At 44.9% G+C, this 27,939-nt stretch overlaps 1 protein-coding gene across 1 annotated transcript in view; it reads right to left on the bottom strand.

The window, feature by feature from the left end:
* Positions 1 to 27,939, bottom strand: part of PTPRJ (protein tyrosine phosphatase receptor type J) — a 195,156-nt gene that overhangs the window by 46,796 nt on the left and 120,421 nt on the right. Inside the window, exons 2-5 of the mRNA XM_035262703.3 lie at positions 16,191 to 16,209; positions 13,686 to 13,859; positions 3,831 to 4,091; positions 414 to 665 (exon numbers count right to left, since the gene is read on the bottom strand). Of these exons, the coding sequence (XP_035118594.3) occupies positions 414 to 665; positions 3,831 to 4,091; positions 13,686 to 13,859; positions 16,191 to 16,209 (706 nt within the window). The remainder of the gene's footprint in view (positions 1 to 413; positions 666 to 3,830; positions 4,092 to 13,685; positions 13,860 to 16,190; positions 16,210 to 27,939) is intronic.

Here is a 27,939-nt window from a genome sequence, read left to right as displayed (position 1 = left end):
GCCTGTCCTCCTCCTGGGGTTATCCTAGGGATCCTCTGCAAATGCCATGAAACCTGCAAATGACAACGCCGTCAACCAGCATATGTGGTAAGTTCCTCCGAAGGCCCAACTTGGTTGATATCACTGTTATTTGCTCAACTGAAAGAAAGCTAAAGGGGCATCTACTTTCCTGGGTGCCAGACTCTAAAAAGCTTCAAGCCCTATTGCTGTTCTCAGCCCCAGTGTGTTCCCCTGTAAAATCAGAACACGTTTTCCTCCTCATGCAGGTGGGGGAATCAAACTAAAATGTGGAAGAAAAGCCCTCTATAAATTCTAAATCTTTATACACATGGGAGAGCAATTTCTTTTTTAAACATTAAGTTACTGAAAGTCAGAACCAGTAAGGGAGATGGTAGATATCCTTTGTAACTCACCCAAGCCACCTTTTGTACCCAGGGGGGATCCCTTTGTCTCATTTGATTTTAGATGATATGGGTTGATGTTGAATTTAAACCCTGGCTTCAGGTTCGAGATATTGACCGCTAAGTCTTGAGTCGACGCCTCGTGGCTTCCAAGGCTTTCCAGAAGCAGCCGGCAGGAGGCGGTGTCATTGTCACTGCTCCAGGTGAGAGTAACATTCCTCAGATCCGCATCGACAACACTGAGGTTAGACACCGGAATCGGCTCTATTTTAAAAACACAACATGCATTAATGGAAGATATATGCAGTCACCCTCATTACGAATGACTGGCGTTCAGTGCTGGGAGCAGATTTAAAAAAAAAAAAAATGAATGAATGAATGAGGTCACTGATGTCCCAATGTGACTCTAAAAATACTTTCTTTCTATTGGAGTCCAATGCATTTCCGTCATTTCACAGCAGGACTGGGGGAGAAAATAATAATGCAGACGAGAAGAAAAAACCTTAAAATTGAAATTGTTTAGCATCTATACTCGTCTCCAAGATTAACCCCAACAGTGATTAGAAACCTTCAAAACCAGCCCTTTTAAATGGTAGCATTTAATTACATATGTTTTAGCTAGCAGGAGCAAAGCCTCAAATAAAGTGACTGTTTACTAATCTAAAGGTCTCAATCCAAGATAATGCAAATAATATCATTTTAAATCACCAAGACATTTCAACTAAGCAGCACATTCCATATCCCAGCCCCAAGGAGGTTTCTCCTTAGACATTCCATCTCCACTATAACCTGGCCCTTCCTCCCATCATCTATTTGGTTGATGGTGACATAAGTCAAACCACTTCAGCCAAAATGACATGCACTGCCCTCACTTTCCCAGTAAGAACATGGAGACCCTGAGAGGCAGGGCAGCTTGCTCAAGAACACATACTCCCAGTAGCAGTGGAGACAGGAGAACCCTGGGTTCTTTTGGCTCTTCTCTCTCCAGTTCCTCACAGTAACCCTGGGGGCTGCAGCTTTATGTAGAGAAAAGCACAGACAGTGCTTCAGAGAGCGCAGAACCCTGCCTGAGGTGAAGACACTGGCCTAGGGGAGTCCAGGGCACCAGCCAACTGCAAAAGGTGAGATGATTTCTCACAGCACGTGCTTCTCATGCAAAGATTTCTTTTACGTATATACATATGTGTGTGTTTGTGTATGTATATATGTATATATGTGTGTATGTATATACGTGTTTGTGCATATATATATATATATATATATATATAAAAGTTTGGGGTACATGTGCAAAATGTACAGATTTGTTACATAGGTATACACATGCCATGGTGGTTTGCTTCATCCATCCCCCCATCATCTACATTAAGTATTTATCCTAATGTTATCCCTCCCCAATACCCCCTATCACTGGCTATCCCTCCCCTAGCTCTCCCACCCCCAACAGACCCTGGTGTGTGATGTTCCCCTCCCTGTGCCCATGCGTTCTCATTGTTCAACACCCACTTATGTGTGAGAACATGCAGTGTTTGGTTTTCTGTTCTTGTGTCAGTTTGCTGAGAATGATGGTTTCCAGCTTCATCCATGTCCCTGCAAAGGGCATGAGCTCATCCTTTTTTATGACTGCATAGTATTCCATGGTATATATGTGCCATATTTTCCTTATCCAGTCTATCTTTCTAAATCAGGTCAGTCATGTGCCTTTTTGCTTTATTAAGTAATGTGGAACCAATAAATTCCCAGCTCAGTGACTCTGGGTGGCTGTTACGAGCATCACTGCACCACGGTAGTCCGGAGTTAGACTCTTGGGTTCCAGCCCCACCACCTGATGCTCAGTAACTGAGACGCCGGAAGAATCTTAACTTCTCCATATTACAGTGTCTTCTGCTGCAGCCCCCAGGGTTACTGTGAGGACAAAATCACATTAAGGACAGTGACCCACATGGGCCATGCTCAACACACAGCAGTGGATGGACCCGCTCCAATGCAGCCCTGTGCTCAGGGCTTTAAGGTAGATATAGACACTCAGCTCCTCGACCAATGCTTCCTGCACCTCCACATCCCGTGGCCACGCCCTTGGGATCACCTTGTCCTCATCACCATTTCCAAATTCTGTGCCTTTCTCTCCTCCTCTTCTCTTCTGTCATCTCTCTGTGCTCTCCTTCTTTCCCTCTCTTTCACAATGTAACAAAGCAAACCTTTATGGTGGGTTCCCCCCGCTGAAATTGTGCTCTGAGGAGCTCCACAAGTTTTGTGAGGGTGCCCGTGACGCCCATTTCTTTGGCTCCTCTCTCTCCAGTTCTTCTTATTTTTACTTATTGGGCTCCTGGGCAAGGTTTTGTTTAAAGAAATAGTTTCCTGAGTAAAAATGTTGGAAGCCACTATTTCATGTTTGCTGCTCCACGTCCGGGAGATTTGCCAGGCTGGACCTTGCTCACCTAAAGCCATGGCCTCCAAGAGCTCAGGCGCCCATGGCCGACTCCAGCCCCTGAGGTCACACCCCCTAGTCCCCCCAACCAAGATCAGAAAACTAACAGAGGACCTCTTTTTTCAATTTTTTGTTCTCCTCACCTTAAAAAGAGTTTCTCACTTGTTTTTTTAAAATGTTTGGTTCTTTTCAGCTTAAAAAAAAGAGCTAAGGGCTGGGCGCGGTGGCTACCACTTGTAATCCCAGCACGTCGGGAGGCTGAGGCAGGCGGATCATGAGGTCGGGAGTTTGAGACCAGCCTGGCCAATATGGTTGAAACCCCATCTATACTAAAAAATGTGAAAATTAGCTACTTCCGGCTACTTGGGAGGCTGAGGCAGGAGAATCGCTGGAACCCAGGAGGCAGAGGTTGCAGGGAGCCACCATCACATCACTGCACTCCAGCCTGGATGACAGAGCAAGACTCCATCTCAAAAAAAAATAAGCTAAGTTTGCAACCATAACAGATGGCTTAGGTATCGACATCTAAGATAAATAAAAATCTGTCAAAGCTAAATTAAAATTTAAATGTCTTCAAGCTCCTGTTTCATTTGAAATGCACACTCCTCTATAAAATACACCAAACTTTCCTGCCCAACAGAAACTCCTGGAAATATAAACATAGCATCAAGTTCCTGGGAGCTTAAAAGGCTGGTAATGACCACAAAAACATGTTTTTAAGGAGGTCTCTACTCCTGAGTGTTAAAAGTAGGTATTAGCCAACAATAACAAAAGATTTTTAAAACCAAACAGAAGTAGATAGAACGTCCCAAAACACACAGGACCTTAATACTGAATGATCTGGCCACCTGAACCCCTGGGCTTGAAACAACACAGCACCTTTTCTCCTCTTCTAATTTATGAAAAACAATCTCTTTCCAACAGGCAACCTGAATGGACAAGGCCCTAGGATACAAGATAATAAGGAATGGTTTGTCATCACCCCTGGGAGCCAGTTATCTTACCTGTGATGACATTTTTGACTGTGGGATCTCCCCAGGTCTTATTGCCTATTCCTGGAGTAATGGCGAACACGTATGACGTCGCTGGATGTAAGTCTGTGATGTTACACCATTTGTGATGCACGACAGAAACTGTCTTATTTTCCATCTCATTCTTTACTGCACACTTGTACTCGGAAGGAGCTGGGTCGCTACTATTCCAGGTTAAGATCACATTGGTTGGACTGATGGAAACAGCTTTAATGTCAAACACAGGACTGGGCCCTATATTGTTTAAAAAAAAAAATTATTGCACTTCAAAGAGAAATGTTAGAGCAAGGTCTGCTCTATATGTCTAGTTTCCAGACGTGACTTTCCAATCACAGAGTTTCATCTCTCTTTATCTGCCTCCTAGACTTCCCTGCACCAGGATTTATTTAAATCCATATGCATAGATGTATGTGTGTATGTTAGTAAAACAGAAGCCTTTGGAACAGAAGCAAAACTAATAGAAGTTTGCCATGTTGGCTGTGGCTTAAAAATGGGGTTAAGTCTGTATAGAAGCTGATTCCAAAAGAGACCAAATTTTGGGAGGCCAAGGAAGGTAGATCACCTGAGGTCAGGAGTTTGAGACCAGCCTGGTGAAACCCCACCTCTACTAAAAAAATACAAAAAGTAGCTGGATGTGGTAGCAGGCACTGTAATCCCTGCTACTCGGGAGGCTGAGGCAGGAGAATCACTTGAACCTGGGAGGTGGAGGATGCAGTGAACCGAGATCATACCATTGCACTCCAGCTGAGAGATAAAAGTCAGACTCTGTCTCAAAAAAAAAAAAAAAAAAGAGACCAAAGACACAAAATGAGTCCATCTCCCCATTCTCGGAAAATGCTGCATGATGCAGAAGCACATGATAACGTTTTTGCCAAACCCTGACATCTAGAAGGAAGCTCGGCAGTTTTCTGACATGAAGATAGCAGGGGCAGAGCAGCGTAAAGAGAAAAGGTCTGGTCATGGAAGCCAGATCTGGCTTAAAAACCTGCTCCACCGCTGGGCGCGGTGGCTCACACCTGTAATCCCGGCACTTTGGGAGGCAGAGGGCTCCCAAAAGTCAAGAGTTCGAGACCAGCCTGGCCAATATGGTGAAACCCTGTCTCTATTAAAAATACAAAAATTAGCCAGGCGTGGTGGCGCACACCTGTAAACCCAGCTACTCGGGAGACTGAGGCAGGAGAATCGCTTAAACCCGGGAGGTGGAGGTTGCAATGGGCCAAGATCATGCCACTATACTCCAGCCTGGGTGACAGTATGAGACTCTATCTCAAAAAAATAAAATAAATAAGCAAACAAACAAAGACCTGCTCCACCCATTAGCTGTGTGACCTAAAATTAGTCCCTTCAAACCTTAGTCTCAAATTCCTCTGCTGACAGCTCTAGGCCACCACACTAAACAAAAAGAACTATTATTGAACCACCATGATATGATAAACAGGGGACAAGATTTAGACATTTAGAAATCTAGTTTCAGGGTCCAATTCTGCGAGTTGTTCACCATGCAGTTTTACTCAAGTCATCTTATCTCTCTGAAACTCAGTTTCATCATTTTGGACATACAAGATCGTAAACCAGTGGAAGTCATCAGGGTTACCAACTGCAAAACTACCAAATGGATGCACCCTAATTAAGCTGAGGACTGAGGAGTAACCACCAGAAACCAAAGAGTAAAACCCAGGTGATAGGGCCCTCATTGTCAAAGAGCTTGGGAACTGATCCCAAAAGAGTAAAGATGGCATAAGTGACACCATCTTGGTATGTGCATGGAGAGTGTGCCTCGCCTGGCTCATGGGATATGCAAACATTCATCCAATCAATAAAAATGGCAGGAAGCCAGGCACCGTGGCTCATGCCTGTAATCCTGGCACTTTGGGAGGCTGAGGCAGGCAGACCACGTGAAGTCAGGAGTTCAAGACCAGCCTTGCCACCATGGTGAAACCCCATCTCTCCCAAAAATACAAAAATGAATCAGACGTGGTGGCAGCTGCCTGTAATCCCAGCTACTCGGGAGGTTGAGGCAGGGGAATCGGTTGAACCCGGAGGTGGAGGTTACAGCGAGCCAAGATCATGCCATTGCACTCCAGCCTGGGCAACAGAGCGAGACTCTGTCTCACCAAAAAAAAAAAAAAAAAAAAAAAAAAAAAAAGGCAGGAGAAGAAACAAGAGCAGGGAAAATGGAATAAGCAGAAAAGGACCCTGTGGCCCACAATTCACTAAATGCCATGACAAAAGGCCCCTCAAACTTGAGTTTCCTCTTTAGAAAATGACAAGTTCAGCCGGGCACGGTGGCTCACACCTGTAATCCCAGCACTTTGGGAGGCCAAGGCAGGTGGATCACGAGGTCAAGAGATCGAGACCATCCTGGCCAACATGGTGAAAGCCCATCTCTACTAAAAGTAAAAAAAATTAGCCTGGCGTGGTGGTGTGTGCCTGTAGTCCCAGCTGCTTGGGAGGCTGAGGCAGGAGAATTGCTTGAAACCGGAAAATGGAAGTTGCAGTGAGCCAGGATCATGCCACTGCACTCCATCCTGGCCACAGAACGAGACTCTGTCTCAAAAAGAAAAAAGAAAAGAAAGTGACAAGTTCACAGAGTCATAGTGGCATATTTGGTAGATGACAGTGCTGCCATTTACAACAATAACGATGACATTGAAGAGGCTAATGATGAAACGGTAACAGCAGTCACAGTGGTATAGGTGGCAAGAACAGGGGCACTGCTTTTGGGAGGCCGACGCTGTCCCAGACGCTAGACCAGGTGCTGTACAAGTATTTTTCACTTATGCCTCACAATAACATGAAAAAGGTATGGCACCATTTCAAAGAAGGAGAAATGTGTTAAGAACTAAATTCTGTTTATTTGTACAGGGATTCTGGGAAGATTTTGTAAAAGCAAGTTCCTAAGTTCAGAAAAGAAAGCACATTTAACAATTTTTCTTTGGTCAAATGTTTTTTCTGTATCTACTGAAATGATCGCATGGTTTCTGCCCTTCATTCTGCTAATATGGTATATCACATCTACTGTTTTATACAGGTTGAACCCTTCTTGCATTCCTGGGAAGAATCCTACTTAATCACAGCAAATTAGCTCTTTAATATGCTGTTAAATTTGGTTTGCAGGTATTTGCTTGAGGATTTTTACATCGTGGCCTATGGAGTTTTGGGTTATATCTTTGTCTGCTTTTGGTATCAAGGTAATGCTGGTCTTGTTAAATGAATTTGGAAGTATTCCTGCCTCAATTTTTAGAAGCATTTGAGAAGAACTGTCATTAGATCTTCTTATTAAATGTTTGGCAGAGGACTGGGTGCAGTGGCTCACACCTGTAATCCCAACACTTTGGGAGGCCCAGGTTGAGGGGATCGCTTGAGGCTGGGAGTTCAAGACCAGCCTGGACAACATAGTGAGACCCCATCTCAACAAAAAATAAAAGAGTTAGCTGGATGTAGTGGTACACACCTATAGCCCCAGCTACTCAAGAGGCTAAGGCAGAAGGATCATTTCAGACCAGGAGTTCAACTTATAGTGATCTATGATCACACCACTGCACTCCAGCCTGGGTGACAGATGGAGACCCTGCCTCTTAAAATGATAATAAATAGAAATGGGAGATGTTTCATTACTGATTCAACCTCCTAATTCGTTATTGGATTATTCAGATGTTCTATTTCTTCATAATTCAATCTTAGTAAATTGTATATGCCAAGGAATTTGTCCATTTCTTCTAGGTTATCCAATTTGTTGGCATATAATTGCTCATACTTGTTCCTTTGTATTTCTGTTCTTTGGATTTATAACGTCTCTCATTTCTGATTTTCTTTATTTGAGTCATCTCTTTTTTCTCAGTCTAGCTAAAGCCTCATCAATATTCTTTATCTTTTCCAAAAAAATCAACTGAGTTCACTGATCTTTTTTAGTGCCCAGTTCAGCTTTGATCTTTGTTACTTTGTCCCTTTTACTAATTTGGAGATTAGTTTGTTCTTGTTTTTCTAGTTCCTTAACGTGCCACATTAGGTGGTTTATTTGAGGGTTTTGTTTTGTTTTTGTTGTTTTTAAACAGGGTCTCAATATCCAGGATGGAGGTGTGAGCTTTCTCTCTCTTTTTTTTTTTTTTTTTTTTTTGAGACAGAGTCTTGCTCTGTTGCCCAGGCTGGAGAACAGTGGCACGATCTCGGCTCACTGCAACCTCTGCCTCCTGGGTTCAAGCAATTCTCCCCCTTTAGCCTCCCTTGTAGCTGGGATTACAGGTGTGTGCCACCACGCCTGACTAATTTTTGTATTTTTAGTATAGACAGGATTTCGCCATGTTGGCCAGGCTGGTCTCAAACTCCTGACCTCAAGTGATCCGCCTGCATCGGCCTCCCAAAGTTCCGGGATTACAGGTATGAGGCGCTGTGCCCGACAAGCTATCTTTTTGATGTAGGAGTTTACTGCTATCAACTTTCTTGGAAGGGCTGCTTTTGGGGTATCCCACAGGCTCTGGTACAATGTGTTTCCATTTGCATTTGTTTCAAGAAATGTTTTAATTTGCCTTTTAATTTCCTCACTGACCCATTGATTGTTCAGGAGCATCTCTGACAAAATAATTAAGAGATTATAGTTACTGTGGCAGAGATGGCAACATCAGCATCACCCCTACTGGGGAGCTGACCATGTCCCAGATGCTGTACCAGGGGCTGTACACGTATTTTCTAATTTATGCCTCACAGTACTTTCATGAAAGAGGTTATGGCACCATTTTAAAGAAGAAGAAATGGGTTAACAAAATTGTTTAAGAAGTGATGTTTGTCTCGAGATATTTTTTAGTTTCCCTTTTAATTTTATCATCAACCCATTAGGAGCATGTTGTTTAATTTCCATGTATAATTTTTAAATATATAATTATATATATTTATATATAACTGTTGTTTGCCTCCAGCACTGTAAATATATAATTATATATTTAAATGTATAATTTTTATATATTCCATGTATAATTTCCATGTATAATTATGTTTAAATTTTAAAAATTAAACATAAAAAATGTTTAATTTTTGTGTATCTACTACACAAAAATTTCATGAATTTTCTGAAGTTCCTCCTGTTATTTATTTCTACTTTGATGCCATCATCAGAAAAGATACTTGATATGACTTCACACATCATAAATCTGTTAAGACTTGTTTTGTGGTCTAACACACAATCGACACAGAGAACATTCCAGGTCCAACTGAAAAGTGTGTATTCTGTAGTTGTGGAATGGAATATTCTGTATATGTCAGATATATCCATTTGGTCTAAACTATAGTTTAAATCTGATGCTTCCTTACTGATTTCCTGTCTGGATCATCTGTCCATTGCTGGAAATAAGGTGTTGGGAATCTTCTACTATTAATGTATTGCAGTCAATCTCTCCATTCAGATCCATTAATATTTGCTTCATATACTTATATTCATAATCGTTAAGACCTCTTGATGAATTGATCCCTTTATCATTCATTATAAAATAATATTTTTTGTCTTTTTTCTAAATTTTGAACTTAAAGTCTATTTTATCTGATATAAGTATAGCTACTCCTGGCTCTCTTTTGATTTCCATTAGCATGGAGTATCTTTTTCCATCTCTTCACTTTCGGTCTATCCATGTCCTTGCAGGTGAAGTGAGTCTCTTGAAGACAGTGTATTATTGAGGCTTTTTTTTTTTTTTTTTTGACCCATTCACCCACTCTATGTCTTTTGATTAGAGAATTTAAACTCTTTCCTTTCAAGGTTATTACTGATTGGCAAGAACTTACTACTGCCATTTGGTTGTTTTCTTGACTCTCTGTTCCTTTCTTCCTCTCTTACTGTCTTCCTTTGAGGTTAAGTGATATTCTGTAGTAGTACATTTTTGATTCCTTGCTTTGTATTTTTTGTGTATCTACTAAAAGTTCTTCTTTGTGGTCACCATTTACATCTTTTATATTGCATATCCCCCCTGCAAGTTATTGTCGTTATCTTTTATCTTTTAACTTTCACACTAAAGATATGCATGACCATTACAGTATTTGTGTATTCTAATTTGATTGTGTATTTATTTTACTAGTGAGTCTTATCCTTTCATATGTTTTCAATTAATCATTAGTGTCCTTTTCTTCCAGCTTAAAAACTCTCTTTAGCATTTCTTGTAAGATATGTCTAGTGGTGATAAACTCTCTCAGGTTTTGCTTCTCTGGGAAAGTCTTTATCTCGCCTTCACTTTTGATGGCCAGTTCTGCTGAATATAGTAATCTTGGTTGGCAGGTTGTTTGCCTCCAGCACTGTAAATATCATTACCCCACTCTCTCCTGGCCTGTAAGTTTCTGCCAATAAATCTGCTGCTAGCTGAAGTGGAGGTCCCTTATATGTTATTTCTTTCTTTTCTCTTCTTGCTTTCCAAATCCCCATTGTCTGTGATGTTTGACAGTGTGATTATGTTCTGGAGTAGTCTTGTTTAAATCAACTCTGATTGGAGTCCTTTGTCCTTCCTATCCCTGGATATTTATATCTTTCTCTAGCTTTGGAGAGTTTTCTGCTACTATTTCTTTAAATAAGCTTTCTACCCTTTATCTTTCTCTCCCCCAGCTGAACTCCAATGATTCAAATACCATCTATTTTGATGTTGTCTCATAAACCCTATAATAATTCTTCATTTCTTTTTATTCATTTTTTTCTTCTTCCTCCTCCAACAATATATTTTCAAATAATCTGTCTTCAAGTTCTAAGATTGTTTCTTCTACTTGATCAGTTCTACCCTTGATGCTCTCTATTACATTTTTCAATTTGTTCATAGTATTTTTTAGCTCTGGAATTTGTGTTTGCTTCTCTGTTGAATGTCTCAATCTAGTCACATGTTGTTTTCCTCATTTTTAAAAATTGTTTCTCTGTATTTTCATATTTTCTTAAAGTTTCCTAGACTCCCTTAAAACATATATTTTGAATTCTCTGCCAGACAGTTCATAAATCTCCCATCTGGTCAATCACTTGCACTTTACTTTGTCTCTCTGGTAACATCATTGTTCTTGATCCTTGTGACTATGCATTGATGTCTGCACATTTGAAGAAGTAGGTTCTTATTCCAGTCATTGTAGATTGGCTTCCTCTGGAAATGCCCTTCAACAGTAAGCCTGTCCAAAGATTTCTGGACAGACCATCTGATATGGTCCCAACCTCTAGGACTACAATGGCCACTGAAGTGCTAGAGAGGGCCCTAAGCCCAAATTTTTATAACAATAATTAACATTAGTTCCCTAGGAATTTTTTTATTGCATTTTAGGTTTTGGGGTACATGTGAAGAACATGCAAGACTGTTGCACAGGTACATACATGGCAGTGTGATTTGCTGCCTTCCTCCCCTTCACCTATATCTGGCATTTCTCCCCATGCTATCTCTCCCCAACTCCCCACCCCCTGCTGTCCCTCCCCTATTTCCCCCCAATAGACCCTAGTGTGTGATGCTCCCCTCCCTGTATCCATGTGTTCTCATTGTTCAACACCCGCCTATGAGTGAGAACATGCGGTGTTTGATTTTCTGTTCTTCTGTCAGTTTGCTGAGAATGATGGTTTCCAGGTTCATCCATGTCCCTACAAAGGACACAAACTCAACATTTTGATGGCTGCATAATATTCCATGGTGTGTATGTGCCACATTTTCCCTGTCTAGTCTATCATCAATGGGCATTTGTGTTGGTTCCAGGTCTTTGCTATTGTAAACTGTGCTGCAATAAACATTTGTGTGCATGTGTCCTTATAGTGGAAATTTTTTTTTTTGAGATGGAGTCTCACTTTGTCATCCAGGCTGGGGTGCAGTAGTGCCACATCCACTCACTGCAACTTATGCCACCTGGGTTCAAGTGATTCTCTTGCCTCAGCCTCCCGAGTAGCTGGGATTACAGGTGTACACCACCACACCCAGCTAATTTTTGTATTTTTAAGAGAGATGGGGTTTCACCATGTTGGCCAGGCTAGTCTTGAACTGCTGACCTCAGTTGATCCATCCGCCTTAGCCTCCCAAAGTGCTGGGATTACAGGCCTGAGTCATCATGCCCTGCCCCCTAGGTATTTCTAGAAGTTTCTCATACTAGCCTAGAAATAATTCAATGATTTATTTAAACTATTTACATGAAATGATTTTATTGGTAGTTCTAGAACTAACAAGACTATTGCATCATAATGTTTTTATGAAATATTGTAAATAATCTACCTTCCCAACAACAGGGAAGTAGTCAAATAATTTACAATTCTTCTAGACAAGTACTTCTTTTTTGTTTGTTTGTTTTTGAGACAGAGTTTCGCTCTTGTTACCCAGGCTGGAGTGCAATGGCGCGATCTCGGCTCACCGCAGCCTCCACCTCCTGGGTTCAGGCAATTTTCCTGCCTCAGCCTCCTGAGTAGCTGGGATTACAGGCACGCGCCACCATGCCCAGCTAATTTTTTGTATTTTTAGTAGAGACGGGGTTTCACCATGTTGACCAGGATGGTCTCAAGCTCTTGACCTCATGATCCACCCACCTCGGCCTCCCAAAGTGCTGGGATTACAGGCATGAGCCACCGCGCCCGGCCGACGAGTAATTCTTAAACATTGTGGTCTCAGGACCCTTTTAACTTCTTATAAATTATTAAGGCTTTTGGAGAATTTGCTTATATGGGTTATATTAATACTTACCATACTGTATTAGAAATTAAAAAAGATTAAATTTTTTAAACATAACAATGTGAAAGCATACATTCCATCAGCTGTTAGAGTGACAATGTCATCCCATGTCACATAGATCTGGAAATTTCCACTCTATACGCATGATAAAATGAGAATAAAAATGCCAAATAACATGTTGGTAGTAGTAATATGATCATAACACCCAGAAATACACTGAAAGAATCCAGGAGACCCCTAGAGATCTCTGAACCATGGTTTTAGAATCACTGATCTAACCCGGGTGTCAGCAATGTTCTTCTGTAAAGGCCAGAGAATAAATACTTCAGACTTTACAAGCCATATATTCTCCATTGCTACTACTCAATTCTAGCATGAAAACAGCCAAAGGCAGACTCAAGAAAACTTTACTTATGAAAACAGAAAGTAGGCCAGGCACGGTGGCTAATCCCTGTAAACCCAGCACTCTGGGAGGCTGTGGCAGTGGATGACCTGAGGGCAGGAGATGGAGACCATCCTGGCCAATATAGTGAAACCCCATCTCTACTAAAAATACAAAAATTAGTGGGGTGTGCATGCCCCTAAAATCCCAGCTACTTGGGAGGCTGAGGCAGAAGAATCACTTGAATCCAGAGGGCAGAGGTTGCAGTGAGCCGAGATCGTGCCACAGCACTCCAGCTTAGGTGACAGTAAGACTTCATCTCAAAAAAAAAACAGAAAGTGAGCCAGATTTTGGCCTATGGACCATTATTTGTCTACCTGATTTAGACAACAGAAAGACAGGCAGGCATTAAAACTGTTCTGTTGAAATATATACACTAACAGGGAAGAAAACTCGTAATATATTGGTAAGAAATTACACATACAGGATGACCTCAGTATTCGTAAAACAAAATACAATTTATATGTAACGTGTATACATATGTGCACACACACACGTGTGTATCTTAAAATTGTGAACATCATATATCACGTAATCAGTGGTCATCCCCAGTTAATGGTTTACTTGTTTTTCTTTTCTTCTTGCTTGTCTATATTTTATATAATGAATCTGCATTACTATCATTATAAAATTGTTTTAAAGGTTTTCTTAGGTAATTAAAAGAACAATATTTGGAACATTTATAAATTATACTGATTTCCTTTAAGAAAAAATGACTGGCAGGAAAGCCTATTTGCTTACCAGGGCTACTGGAAGTTTTCTGAGATGATCCATCAGTCCCACTAGATTCTTGTTCAGATGTTGCTGAACTATCGTTGGCTCCAGAGCCAACCCCACTGAGAAATGCTGCTTCATTGCTGCTCTGAGCTCCACCACTTTCCCCTGCGGCAACATCTGAATCCCCTGTACCAGTGGCTATGCAAAGAAAGTAAACAATTAGATTAAAAATATATTTCTTTCCCAGGCCTGATGGATCACGCCTGTAATCCCAGCACTTTGGGAGGCCGAGGCGGGTGGATCACCTGAGGTCAGGAGTTCGAGATGAGCCTGGCCAACAGGGCGAAACCCCATCTCTACTAAAAATACAAAATTTAGCCAGGCATAGCAGCAGGTGCCTGTAATCCCAGCTACTTTGGAGGCTGAGGCAGGAGAATCACTTGAACCTGGGAGGCCAAGATGGCTCCACCGCACTCCAGCTCAGGCGACAAGGGCGAGACTTCGTTTCAAAAAAAAGTAAAAGTATATATGTATATATACTTTTATATATAAAAGTACATATATGTATACACACACACACACACACACACACACACACTTTTCAGAAGATGGGGATGCCCCACCTCACAAAATATTTACACTGAAATTAATTGCACACGTAGGAAACCTGATCTCTCTCTTTCTCTTCCTCATATCATCACCTACAACATATGCCCATTGGAAACTGCTGTTTCTGGCCACAGGGAGAGCACTCAGCCTCGAGAGTGTAAAAGCTCCGTGCTTATACTGCACACAGACATGCACAGGAAATGAGAGGAGGCATGAGTTCCTATAGTCAAGGGCGCAGGCTCTGGAGCAGAACCTTGGCCATACTGGCTGCTTTATCTTGAATGTATTACTAGTCTCCCAGAGCCTCTGTTCAGGGAGGGACAGCAGAGGCCACTCTTGACCCCCAAAATCCATTCTTCATTTTCCCTTCATCATGCTCCCAGAGATTCCAGCCCTGTGTGTGCATGGCTGTTAGGAACAAAGACCACATTTCCCAGCCTCCCATGCAGCTAGATGTTGCATGCGACTAAGTTTTAGTTAACAGAGTGTGAGCAGAGGTACTGGGTGACTTCTAGGAAGTGTCCTTAAAGGGTGGAGCTCAACCTTCTGCCCTTCCTCCTCCTTACAGCCGGAGCGTGGATGCAAAGACTGGAGCTCACGCTGCCTCGCTCTAGAACCGACACTGTAGGGGTGGCTGCAGCTTCCCGATCCCAGGATCACAGCTCAGAATGTGCACCCCCGGACCCAGCAACTACAGCAGAGACTTCCTGATTCCTCCCTCTGCTGTCTGTGACCAAGGCAGTGACTCTCCAGGGGGTCAGTTCTGCAGCCTTAGGCCAGGCCTAAAGCCTCCTCCCCAGCTGCTATGAGATGAATTACACTCCCCCACCACCAAATTCATATGTTGAAGTCCTAACCCCCAAGACCTTGGTCTTACTATAGCAAACTAACACAGCAGCCCTCCCAATGACTCTGTAAACTCTCCCTTCCCAGCGTAGATCCTTTCCGTTAAAATAGCTCATGATTTCTGTTTCCTGCAGCTGTTTTCATTGTACAAAAATTACAGGCGTGCGCCACCGCGCCCAGCCTTCAATTCTTATATAAATGTTTTATGACCAAAAACTTAGTAAGGACATAATCCTGGAATGGATGGTGCTTTCAACTGAATATATTTGTTTCCTTTAAAAGCTTCTAGTCGCCTGTAATCTCAGCACTTTGGGAGGTAGAGGCAGGCAGATCACGAGGCCAGGAGATCGAAACTATCCTGGCTAACACAGTGAATTCCATCTCTACTAAAAATACAAAAGAATTAGCCAGGTGTGGTGGCACATGCCTGTACTCCCAGCTACGCGGGAGGCTGAGGCAGGAAAATCGCTTGAACCTGGGAGGCAGAGGTTGCAGTGAGCCGAGATCGCGCCACTGCACTCCAACCTGGCAACAGAGTGAGATTCCATCTCAAAAACAAACAACAACAACAACAACAAAACTTCTAGTCATATCCTTATTTTTCTCATTTTACTACAGACCAGGGAACGAACCAGCACTAGTCAGCAGTTGGGACTCAGCCCTATACATGAAAGCAAAACGTGCAGGAGTCCAGGTCTCATTTTCCAAAGGTTATGCCAACCTTGCACACCACTTTTTAAATGTAGCAATGCAGCAACAAAAGGGCAATGTAGCAACACAAGAAAATAAAATATAGCAGCACATAAGCAATATGAAAACACTGTATTACAATTTCAACTAAGTTAAATCGGCCACAGATCAGGAGAGAAAAAAATTACAGAAAATATAAATTTTCATCATGATTGCACAATTAATTAAATTTTTTTCTTTCATCTGTTGTTTTCACCCTCACTTGTAAAGAAAAATTGGAAACCAAGCAGGTTTTAGCATTTTGACATTGCTGTTAATGTTGCTCTTTGTCCATTAGGGGGCAGTAGCGAACAACACAAGAATGGAGAGGAAAAGGGTACTCACAGTCACCTGCGCACAGGATCTGAAACAGAAAAAGAAAACGGAAGTCAGCAGATTCATTCAGCCATGGAAAATGCAAATCAAAAATAAAGCCGTTGAGGATTTAATAATGGGGGTGGGGTGGTAAGAAGCACATTAAGCAAAGCTCTGCTGGTCAGGGTTAGGGCGTCTTGGGACATTAAACACAGGGAATCATTGCAACCTCGGGTCAATTACAAAGGATTCACCACCTTATGTGATGGCCGGTGGCTGCTGGCTCCCAGTGCCCAGTGTTTCCCCCCATACACATTCCCCTGACCTCAGGCCCCCTCCCCGGAGCAACTCCCAGGTCAGCACTTCCCTCCAGCCACTGTATGATGAGTTGAAGCAGGAGGACACAGAAGCAGAGACAAGATCGTCGGGTCCAAAAAAGGGAGATCAGGGGTGGATACCAAGACCAGCACAGCCCGCCCCCAGATTCATTTCCCAATCCTGACAGCGCGGTGGAAACCAGATGTACAGCAGAAGAAATCCACTGGGTTTTGGATTTTCGTTGCACAAAGATTCATCTTCAGCCGAGCGCAGGAGTTCATGCCTGTAATCCCAACACTTTGGGAGGCCGAGGCAGGCAGATCACAAGGTCAGGTGTTCAAGACCAGCCTGACCAACATGGTGAAACCCCGTCTCTACTAAAAATACAAAAAAAAAAAAAAACTAGCTGGGCGTGGTGGTGGTGCATGCCTGTAATTCCACCTACTCAGGAGGCTGAGGCAGGAGAATTGCTTGAACCTGGGAAGTGGAGGTTGCAGTGAGCCATGATTGTGCCACTGCACTCCAGCCTGGGTGACAGAATGAGACTCCGTCTCAAAAAAAAAAAAAAAAATCTTTCTATCAGTAGGTGGTAGTAAATTTTTTTAATCTCACATCAAGCAGCTTTGGGAAAAATAAAGGTTTGAAACAGAAGAGACCTTAAAGGTTTAGCTGACCATGTCAACTGGGGGGGGGGGGGCAGCCCTCAAGGATATATTCATTGTGACCATAATTATTTCCCTGTACTTTAAAAGCCTAAAGTGCTTCAAGGTTGCACATTCTATTGTTTCATAAACACTTTTTTGGTGAATAGCATTTTTTTTTTTAAGTAGGATCATCACAAAGAATAAAATAATCATAAAGGACCCTGGTGGGAAAAACCATCCACCTACTTCCCAGGACACTCAGAATAAAATTCAAACTCAGCCACAGCACCCCAGCCCCTCTGGACTCACTGCCCCCTCACATTCTCGAAACTGACTCTCCCCTAGAGCCTTTCCATATTTATTTCCTCCTCCAAACACACTCTGCCTGGACCTTTTCATGGCCTGCCCAAAACGCCACCTCCTCGGCAAGTCCTTCTCTAAGCAGCCATGGAAACCAGCACCCCTCACCCCTCATCCATCACTGACTCCTCCAACCACATTGTGCGCTCCAGGAGAACAGAGATCTTGTCTGTGCCCCATGCCTAGAATGGTGGACGCAGCAGGCACTCAGTAAATAGCACTGGCAGGAAGGAATGAGCCCAGAGAGGGGAAAGGCTGGCCCCAAGGGCCTCCAACTCTCAAACTTCCCCCCCGCCCCCCACCTTACACCCTACCTTCAAGCCCTCAGCATCTCAGGCCTATCCCTTTACAGCTCATCTTCCTCCTCCTGCCCCTGCCCTTCAATCTATGCCGAGCCTCAATCCACACTCTATGATGGGTGATAGGAGAGAAGGAGAAAAAAGAGAAGTCAATAGCTAGGCAGGTCACACAAGGCAGCAAACATTCTTTTGCCCAGTAAGGGGAAAGGTTCAAGTAAAAGCACTGTGGGAGGCTACACTTGCAAATGCCTACTGAAGATAAAAAGGAACTCTAATGCTGGGGGCGGTGGCTCGCGCCTGTAATCCCAGCACTTTGGGAGGCAGATCACCTGAGGTCGGGAGTTCGAGACCAGCCTGACCAACATGGAGAAATCCTGTCTCTACTAAAAATACAAAATTAGCCAGGCGTGGTGGCACATGCCTATAATCCCAGCTACTCGGGAGGTTGAGGCAGGAGAATTGCTTTAACCCAGGGGGCAAAGGTTGTGGTGAGCCGAGATCATGCCATTGCACTCCAGCCTGGGCAACAGAGTGAGACATTGTCGCAAAAAAAAAAAAGGAACTCTAACCTACTGTGCGCCAGGCACTTTCTACATCTGTTGTCTCAGCACAGAACCATGGAGTGATGGCTAAGAGCAGGGACCTGGCCTCAGACCACCTGAAGGAAGTCATTCAGTGCTACCACTTCTGGCCGTGTGACTGTGGGCAGGCAGCCTGATCAACCTCTCTGTCCCTCCGTGTCTATTTCTGCCAACAGGACGATCCTTGTATCTGCCTTGCTTTAGTGAGGATTAAGTTAAATGAATCAATCACAGCAACCCTGTGAGGTGTTTTTATCCCCATTTAACAGATAACACCATCAAGGCTCAGCTCTTCCTGATGAGCAAATCTGAAGCTCATACTCTCCCCAAGCATTTATTTCCAAAGTATTTTTTGAATAATTTCTTTTTTTCTTTTTCTTTTTTTTTTTTTTTTAAGAGACAAGGTCTCTCTCTGTCACAGGCTGGAATGCAGTGGTGCAATCACAGCTCACTGCATCCTTGATCTCACATGCTTAAGTGATCCTCCCACCTAAGCCTCCCAGGTAGCTGGGTCTAGAGGCACGCACCACCAGGCCCAGCTGATTTTTTTTATTTTTGTGTGAGGACAGGTTCTCACTTTGTTGCCCTGAATGGTCACAAGCTCCTAGGCTCAAGCAATCCTCCCACCTTGGCATCCCAAAGTGCTGAGATTACAGGCATGAGCTACCATGCCCAGCTTTTTTCTCCAAGCATTTAAATAGAGCAACAACTCAGTTGCAGAGGGCATGAAGGCCCAGAGACAGTAAGTGTTCAAAGACACACAGCCAGAGAGGAAGCACAAGAACCAGAACCTAGAATCTTGACTGCAACCACCCTCCCTAAGCCCCTTCTTTCCTGAAACCCAGGCATGGATTGGGAATTCACACACAGCTCACCCTCCTTCTCACTACTCCTCCACAAAGTCACTAGTACAGATGACCCAAAGCTCCTGCTGGCCCCCGTGGCTGGACAAAAGGAGCAACACTAAGAAGAGAGATCGGCGGGCGTGGTGGCTCACACCTGTAATCCCAGCACTTTGGAAGGCCCAGGCAGGCAGATCATGGGGTCACGAGATCAAGACCATCCTGGCAAACATGGTGAAACCCTGTCTCTACTAAAAATACAAAAATTAGCTGGGCATGGTGGCACGCACCTGTAGTGCCAGCTACTCAGGAGGCCGAGGCAGGAGAATCGCTTGAAACCAGGAAGGTGGAGATCGCGCCACTGCACACCAGCCTGGCAACAGAGTGAGATCTACTACAAGTACAACAATTAGCCAAGTATGGTTGCATGCACCAATAATCCCAGCACTCTGGGAGGCTGAGGCAGGAGAATCGCTTGAACCTGGGAGGCGGAAGTTGCAGTGAGCCAAGATTGTGCCACCACACTCCAGCCTGAGCTACAGAGTGAGACTCCATCTCAAAAAAAAAGAAAGAAAGAAAGAAAAAGAAAAAAGAAACTAAGTCACAGGGTTTCTCCAGCTGCATTTACCTAAAACTTCTAAAATTCTCCCCAACTCGTCTACATGAAAACCCTACACGTATATACACACCAAAACAGACTCTATACACTCTCCTCCTCCCCTCTCTCTGACGTGACTGTGTCATGAAACCTGTCTCCCAGTCTGCAAAGCAGAATAACCTCTGGATCTTCCCTCCCCTTCAATCTTTGTGGGTCCCATAAAGATGTTTCCTTGCCCAGAGTACCTGAACTTCCCCGCTTCCGTACTGTGCATATTGTAAACCAAGTCCTCACATCCTCCAGCCCTAAATCACAGAAACAGCCTCTTTCTAGGGCTAAGACTCAGGCCATTTCCATTTGCATTTTATGACGCTCCCAATGCACATACGTACACACAAAATTAGGAGGTACCAGAACAGGGTTATAGCTGCTGCCATCTATTTTTGGTTTTGCTTCTGATAGAGCATCACCCTGACTCTCCCTATGGCCCCTCATTTGGAATATAAGAGGTCTTACACGGGGCCTTTTGTGAACACCAGTAGTGAGAGCCAGGCCCCACTCCCTCATCCATATACCCTGTTGCCTCTCCCTTCAATCCACAGAAAGAAAAAAAAAAAACAAATAGAACTGCAAATTCCTGTTTCTGAAACATGCGGTATTAGCCAGGATCCTGGCAGGAGCAGATGACACACTCAGTCAGGGTGAGTGAGGAGAGTTTTAAAGGGTTTGTTTTCAAGGGTGAGGGTGAGGTTAAGGGAAACCAGTAAGGGATGGGCAAGAATCATGGGGCAGCAACAGCGAAGAAGGGCAAGGAGAGAGGCCAGGGTGGCCTCCCCTCATCTCCAGCTAGGGCCTCTCACCGGACCAGCCCACTGGAAGCTGGAGGCCAAGGGCACCCACTGGTAGAGAACATAAAGGTCAGCCTTGGCTGGGCGCAGTGGCTCATGCCTGTAATCCCAGCACTTTGGGAGGCCGAGGTGGGCGGATCATGAGGTCAGGAGATCCAGACCATCCTGGTTAAGACGGTAAAACCCCATCTCTGCTAAAAAACAAACAAAAAAAAAAAATTAGCCGCGTGTGATGGTGGGTGCCTGTAGGCCCAGCTACTCAGGAGGCTGAAGCAGGAGGATCGCTTGAACCTGGGAGGCAGAGGTTGTGGTGAGCCAAGATGCACCATTGCACTCTAGCCTGGGCAACAGGGCCAGACTCCGTCTCAAAAAACAAAGGTCACCTCCTCCTGGTGGGCAGAGTAGGGTGGAGACAAGCGGGTGGGTCTCAGGGGCACACGGAGATCCACAGCACAGAGCTTCCATCACGTCACCACTGAGAGCCTGTCAGACTGGCAGGTGTGGACTAGGGTGGTTAGGAGGTTAGTTCAGCTTCCACTGTCACTCATGAGCTCTGGCGCTTGAGGGTCTCATGGAGCCGTTGATCTCCTCAGTTGTAAAATGACACAGGTACATCTGCAATACAGACCCCACATCTGCATTGTTCCGAGACCTGAACAACACCAGGTTCCTTAACTCCCGGCCTAACAGCTTCTTCCTGCTTCACTGAACCTCCAAGGCCAGCATCCTTCAATTCACTTAGTGACTTCGTGTGACTGCTCCAGCCCCCAAGGAGCTCTCCAGGCTCTGAGCCCCTCTCTCCCCATCCATGCTGCTGTCCATGCTGCTGCCGCTCTTTCTGTGGCCCTGCAAGGCCCCAGGTTAGGCACGAAAGACGCAGAGGGTGCTTAAGGTGGTCCTGACTCTCCAAGAGCTCACAGGCAAGGAAAACAGTGAAAGATATGAGTGTGCAAGGACCTGGTGAGCTTGAGGGATGGGGATGGAGGGGCCTGGTGGGGGGCAGGCTCCAGGGTAACACGCAGGGGTAGAGTGGGAGAGAACATGACATAAAGAGTGACCCTGGCTGGGCACGATGGCGCCCACCTGTAATCCCACTACTTTGGGAGGCTAAGGCAGGTGGATCACGAGGTCAGGAGTTCAAGACCAGCCTGGCCAACATGGTGAAACTGTCTCTACTAAAAGTAGAGAAATTAGCCAGGCGTGGTGGTACATGCCTGTAATCCCAGCTCCTCGGGAGGCTGAGGCAGGGAATTGTTTGAACCCGAGAGGCGGAGGTTGCAGTGAGCCGAGATCACACCATTGCACTCCAGCCTAGGCTACAGAGCGAGACTCCATCTCCAAAAAATAAAAGAGTGACCCTGTGTGAAAATCAAATGCTAATCCATTCTATGTATTATAATATTGACTGAACCCTTAGCTACTGGCCAATCGCATGTCACATGTTGTATTTATCATCTCATTCAAGCCTTACAATAATCCCTCAGGGAGGAACTGTGTTTACCCCTATTTTACAGACGTAGACACTGAGCCTTGGAAACGTTAAGGTCCTGACTGAGCCTCTTACAGCCGGTAAGTCTGAGATTCAGCCCCAGGCCAGCTGGACCCTGAAGTCCTTGACCTGAACCACCTCCAGGGAGCTCTAAGCTGGCTCAGCCCTTGGCAGGTCTCACCTGAGACCATGAAATCCAAAGGCAGTTCCAGGGCCACAGGTCACAAACCCCTGCCATCCGGGGCTTGGGGACAGGCACCATCAACCCATTTGCATTGACTGAATCAAGGCCGCTTGTGCAAGTTTCTCAAAAGGATCCGTGTTTGGGGGCAAATTCACGGAGCAGCCTGGATTTCAGCAGGTGACAAAGCTCCAGGTTTTCTGTTATCCATACTGGGCTTTTAAGGATGGGTAATAAGTGACTGAATAGCACAATGGGTAACAATGGACTCTTTATCCTTCTACAACCAAGCTCACACACCATATGACAATAGTTATTTTTACCCACTGACGTAATTAACCAAAATGTGAACTGCTTCAAGCAATGTTTAAAATCAAATAGCAGTTTATGGGATTTGGAGCAGCACAGATTTCCACTTTGAAAGGCCATCATTCTTCCTGCTCTCCCATTTATCTCCCTCGTAAAGATTATCCAACAACTCCCTATAAAACTGGTCCCTAAAAGGTAAATCATCGATCATGAAAGTGACAGGCTGGGAGGGCCCTCCCACTGAACCCAGAAGTCAAACAACAAACACCCATGGTAGAAAGCTTCCCAGAAGTCAGGTGTGTCATTGGAGGGTGGCCTGAGTACCTCTCGTCCAAAAGGCAGGGACAGGCAGGCCAGCAGGCGGCACGGTGGACAGTACCCCAAGCACAAGCAGATTGAGAACAGGTTGGCTTCCCTGCCTCATCTGCAAATACACTCTCTGAACTTCATGCTGTCATCAGGGACTGTGGGGAATGGTCAGCATAATTCACAATTCCAGGTCCCAAAAATGCCACGGGAGGCTACGGTGGAAGGAATAAGAACCAACCACCCTGCAAAGCTGCCCCCGGCACGATGGCCTCTTCCACGGCACACAGGAAAAAGGAGCCGAAGGCTATTTTGGTGAGGCTATGTGGACTTTGAGACACACAGCTGAGGGTGAACTTGGAAATCCCAGGCCAGAAGTTTCCATTGGGTATTTTTAGCGATAGAACTATTTTCTCAAAAAGACTCTTATGAAGAACTGCATATATATGTGTATAGAGTTCCACATTTCATACGTATCTCTCTGTGTGTATATATCATGTATACACCTGGATAAAGCAGCTTTTTCAAAGTTCAAATTACCTTGCTTTTTACTTTGAACATAACTGATGTATAATCAAATGAAGAAGCTGATGGCTTCCAGTGAATTTTAAAATTTGATGCGATTCACTATTTGGGCAAATGCCTTGGTTGGTTTTTTGGTTTGGTTTGGTTTTTGTTTTTTTGAGACAGGGTCTCACTCTGTGGCACAGGCCAGAGTACAATGGCACAATCATAGCTCACTGCAGCCTTAAACTCCTGGACTTAAGCAATCCGTCAGCCTCAGCCTTCCAAGTAGCTCAAACTTCATAAGTGTGCCACTACACCCTGCTATTTCTTTTGTTTTTTGTATAAACAGGGTCTCCCTATACTGCCCAAGCTGGTCTCAAACTCCTGGCCTTAACTGATTTTCGCACCTCAGGCTTCCAAAGTGCTGGGATTACAGGCAGGAGCCACCACACTCTATCCTGGGCAGCTGCTCTCATTATAATTTCAAATATGCTCAAATTTGAGAGTACAGGTTGTTTCTATTAAAACAAAGCAAATGCTTATGGAACCCCTGACACACCTCCAGGAGCACACTTTAAAAACTAGCGATTTACCCTGTAATCCCAGCACTTTGGGAGGCTGAGGCAGGTAGATCACGAGGTCAGGAGTTCAAGACCAGCCTGGTAAACATGGTGAAACTCTGTCTCTACTAAAAATAGAAAAATTAGCTGGGTGTAATAGTGCGTGCCTGTAGTCCCAACTGCTTAGGAGGCTGAGGCAGGAGATTTGCTTGAAACCGTGAGTTGGTGGTTGCAGTGAGCTGAGATCGCACCACTGCACTCCAGCCTGGTGACAGAGTGAGACTCTGTCTCAAAACAAAAAACACTAGCTATCTACCTACGCTTTGACTTTATGAAAGAAGAAAGTGGGTCCCAGAATGGTTCAGCAACTCAACCTAGAGCACCCAGTACCGAGACTAAAATACAAATCCTGGACTCCTCCACAGGGCTAATCTCTCCTTCTAAAGAGATGGTCAGAATTGGCAATCCCCAAGTCCCCATCTGAACCTTCCTCTACCTTGTATGATAAATCTGGGGTTCCAAAATTGAGGCTCCCCTGTCTGAACCTAGCCCACTGCCATGCATTGCTTGACCCATGATGTTTCTTAAAATCGTAAGTATTTAACAATTAGGGAGATAGTAGCCAGGCACAGTGGCTCACACTTGTAATCCCAGCACTTTGGGAGGCCAAGGGCAGGTGGATCACCTGAGGTCAGGAGTTCAAGACCGCCTGGCCTATAACATGGTGAAACCCTGTCTCTACAAAAAAAAATATATATATATATGTATTAGCTGGGCATGGTGGCACACACCTGTAATCCCAGCTATTCGGGAGGCTGAGGCAGGAAAATTACTTGAACCTAGGAGGCAGAGGTTGCAGTAAGCTGAGATCATGCCTTGCACTCCATCCAGCCTGGGCAACAAGAGCAAAACCCTGTCTCAAAAAAAAAAAAAAAAAAAAAAGGAAAAAAATTAGGGAGATAGCATTTTTTAAATCTCATTTTTTGGCGTCTTTCTCATCTGGCCACATTAAAGCCATGAATTGGATCTGAGTGTCAGCCCCGCTTCCCATGGGGGAAGTGCTCAGAATTCATAGCCATTCCCTAGTAATGTCACCCCAACGCTGAGGACAAATGGCAGTTGCCAAGCAACATGGCCCCCACACTGTTGATTCTCTCTATCACACACGAGCATGCGAAAGACTGCGAGGCGGTATGCTTTTCCATCTTTTGGTCCATTCCATTTATTTATGTTCCCAAATGTCCCTGAAGACACTGGTGTTTGTAACCCTTGATCAAAGCGCACCTTAATATCAAAGTCCACAGGCTGAAATGATTAACAAACTGTTTATTTTCTAAGTGTCTCTCTCAGGAGGGGATTTCTGGCCAATGTCGGGTGTGAATAAGGTGCACAATGTGAATGTGAAATGTACCATTCTGCCTGCCACTACATTCTCTCCTCATCCCTGAACCAGCCCCTCACACTGCCACCACCACCAACCCCAAAAAAGAGCAAAAACAGGGCAGAGAGTCTCAGCTCTTCAGTCAACGACTTCTGATTGTATGCACTTAAATCTGAATAATAAAACCACTCCATAAACCCTAGCAGTTCTCTCCTGCACTGCTCCTCCGCCTTAGAATATGGGTAAAAAGAGCTGGCAGGCACCATTCACCAAATGCTTGCTGTGTTCAGGGTTAGCTCCCCAGGGAACCCTCCCTTCCCCACATCCAGCTGGATATACTGGGGAATATACATGGGGAGCCCATGCCCTCCCCGCAAATCCCCAATCTCCACATCCGTCCCAGAGGAGGATAGAACACTAGCTTCCAAGTTCCAGGTTCACAAACTGCCTCCGACTGACCACAAAATACTAAGCAGGTCTCTGTCTACACTCTGGCCAAAAAGCCAAGCGTGAGTCCTATCACAGACCCACGAGGAAGATCAGCAGTGAGCTCAACAGACCCAGATACTTTCCACAGAACTACTCTGCAGTCACCCAGGTCCTTCCAAGGCTTTGCCAATGGAAGCTCCCACAGCCAAACGACCACCCCACTGACCCCCACCACTACAGACGTGAGGAGGACAGAGAAAGGGTGGGGAAGAGAAGCTGCAGGACTTGGAGTCAGGCCTGGGTTTGAAAGCTGGCACCTCCAGCTATTAGCAGTAACCTAACTTCTTGCATTTTTTCACCTGTCAGTTACCATCCACTCTGCAAGCTTGGTGAGGGGATTAGCAGCACACAGTAGGGTTTAGAAACAGCAGCAAATGTCACGGACCCCAAAAGGAAAGTCACCTGGCATTGTCAGTCACTGAGTGCGGGAACTTTGAGGATAGCGGGATCCAATCAGCTACAGCAACCTGAGCAAGCCACTTACCCACTCTCAGCAATGAGCAATGACAGGTGAGGGCTGAAGCAAGGGCAGGTAAATGCTGATCAGTACTGAACCTGAGACATGGGCACTTGGAAGTCCATTTGATCATCTTTTTTTCTTTTTGAGACGGACTTTTGCTCTTGTTGCCCAGGCTGGAATGCAATGGCATGATCTCAACTCTGCAACCTCCGCCTCCCAGGTTCAAATGATTCTCCTGCCTCAGCTTCCCAAGTAGCTTGGATTACAGGCACACGCCACCACACCTGGCTAATTTTTTGTATTTAGTAGAGACGGGGTTTCACCATGTTGGCCAGACTGGTCTCGAACTCCTGACCTCAGGTGATACACCCACCTCGGCCTCCCAAAGTGCTGGGATTATAGACATGCACCACCACACGCAGCCTCACTATGATAAAGAAGGGCCAGAAGGTATCTCTGCTAACACAGAAGCCTGAACAGCAGAGAGGGCCAAGTCGGTATCTTGGATTGTGCTGCAGGAAAGGAGGAACAGGCCGGGCATGGTGGTTCGTGCCTATAATCCCAGCACTTTGGGAGGCCAAGGTGGGCAGATCCCAAGGTCTGAAGTTCAAGACCAGTCTGGTCAACATAGTGAAACCCCATCTCTACAAAAATACAAAAAAATTAGCCAGCGTGTGGTGGGCACCTGTAACACCAGCTATTTGGGAGGCTGAGGCAGGAGAATCACTTGAACCTGGGAGGCAGAGGCTGCAATGGGCGGAGATTGTGCCACCTCACTCTAGCCTGGGCAACAGTGCAAGACTCTATCTGAAAAAGAAAAAAGAAAGAAAGGAGGAAGTTGGGCTGAAATTCTCAGACTGGCTACATTCTTGTCTCCTGCTGCCCATCACGGCCAGAGCTTCACTGAGCCCCCAAGGCAGCCACCCCACCTCCACCCAAGGAGCACAATGCCCTCCACAAAGCCTCTGTCAGCCCCACAACCCACCCCTGCCAGTGGGGTCTGCTGAGTTTAGCTGGGAGCCCAGGACCCAGGCTCCCTCCTCCCCACATGCCAGTAAAGTCTAAGGGTAGGCTCAGACCTCTCAGGTGGTGGTGATAGGTTAGCTCTTAGACACAGTCTCCCGCCTACAACAGTCCCTTTCAACTAAAAGTTAGGGCATCATTCGACTTCAATCCAGACAGCACAGGAAACTGCCGCTGTTCTGCAATCCACTTTCAACGATAACCTAAATACATCCATCAGCAAAGCCAAAAAAAAACAAGTTCAAGGCAAACATATACAGTCATCCTAAAACTTTTGATAAAATGGCACCTTGACACATCACATTGGGCAGGTACTCTCAAGCCAGAAATGCCACAAAGCAGACACTTTTATTTGATATCCATGCAATGGAAAGAGAACTCTGAGCATCAGAGAGATCACTGGAGAGCTGGTGCATCAGAGCCTACCCACGATCAGAAGGGTGACAGGAAGAGACAGGTGATTTTCAACATCTCATCAAGCCTCATGAATGCCCTAAATCAGGGGGCAGCAAACAACTTCTGTGATAGGCCACACAGTAAACATTTTAGGCCTGACAGGCTTTAAACCCTGCCCTTGTACTGTG

The sequence above is a fragment of the Callithrix jacchus genome, chromosome 10 (genome assembly GCF_049354715.1).
Source record: "Callithrix jacchus isolate 240 chromosome 10, calJac240_pri, whole genome shotgun sequence".
Taxonomy (NCBI): domain Eukaryota; kingdom Metazoa; phylum Chordata; class Mammalia; order Primates; family Cebidae; genus Callithrix; species Callithrix jacchus.
Note: the sequence above shows the minus strand (reverse complement) of the source record. Positions and strands in the feature narration are given on the sequence as shown.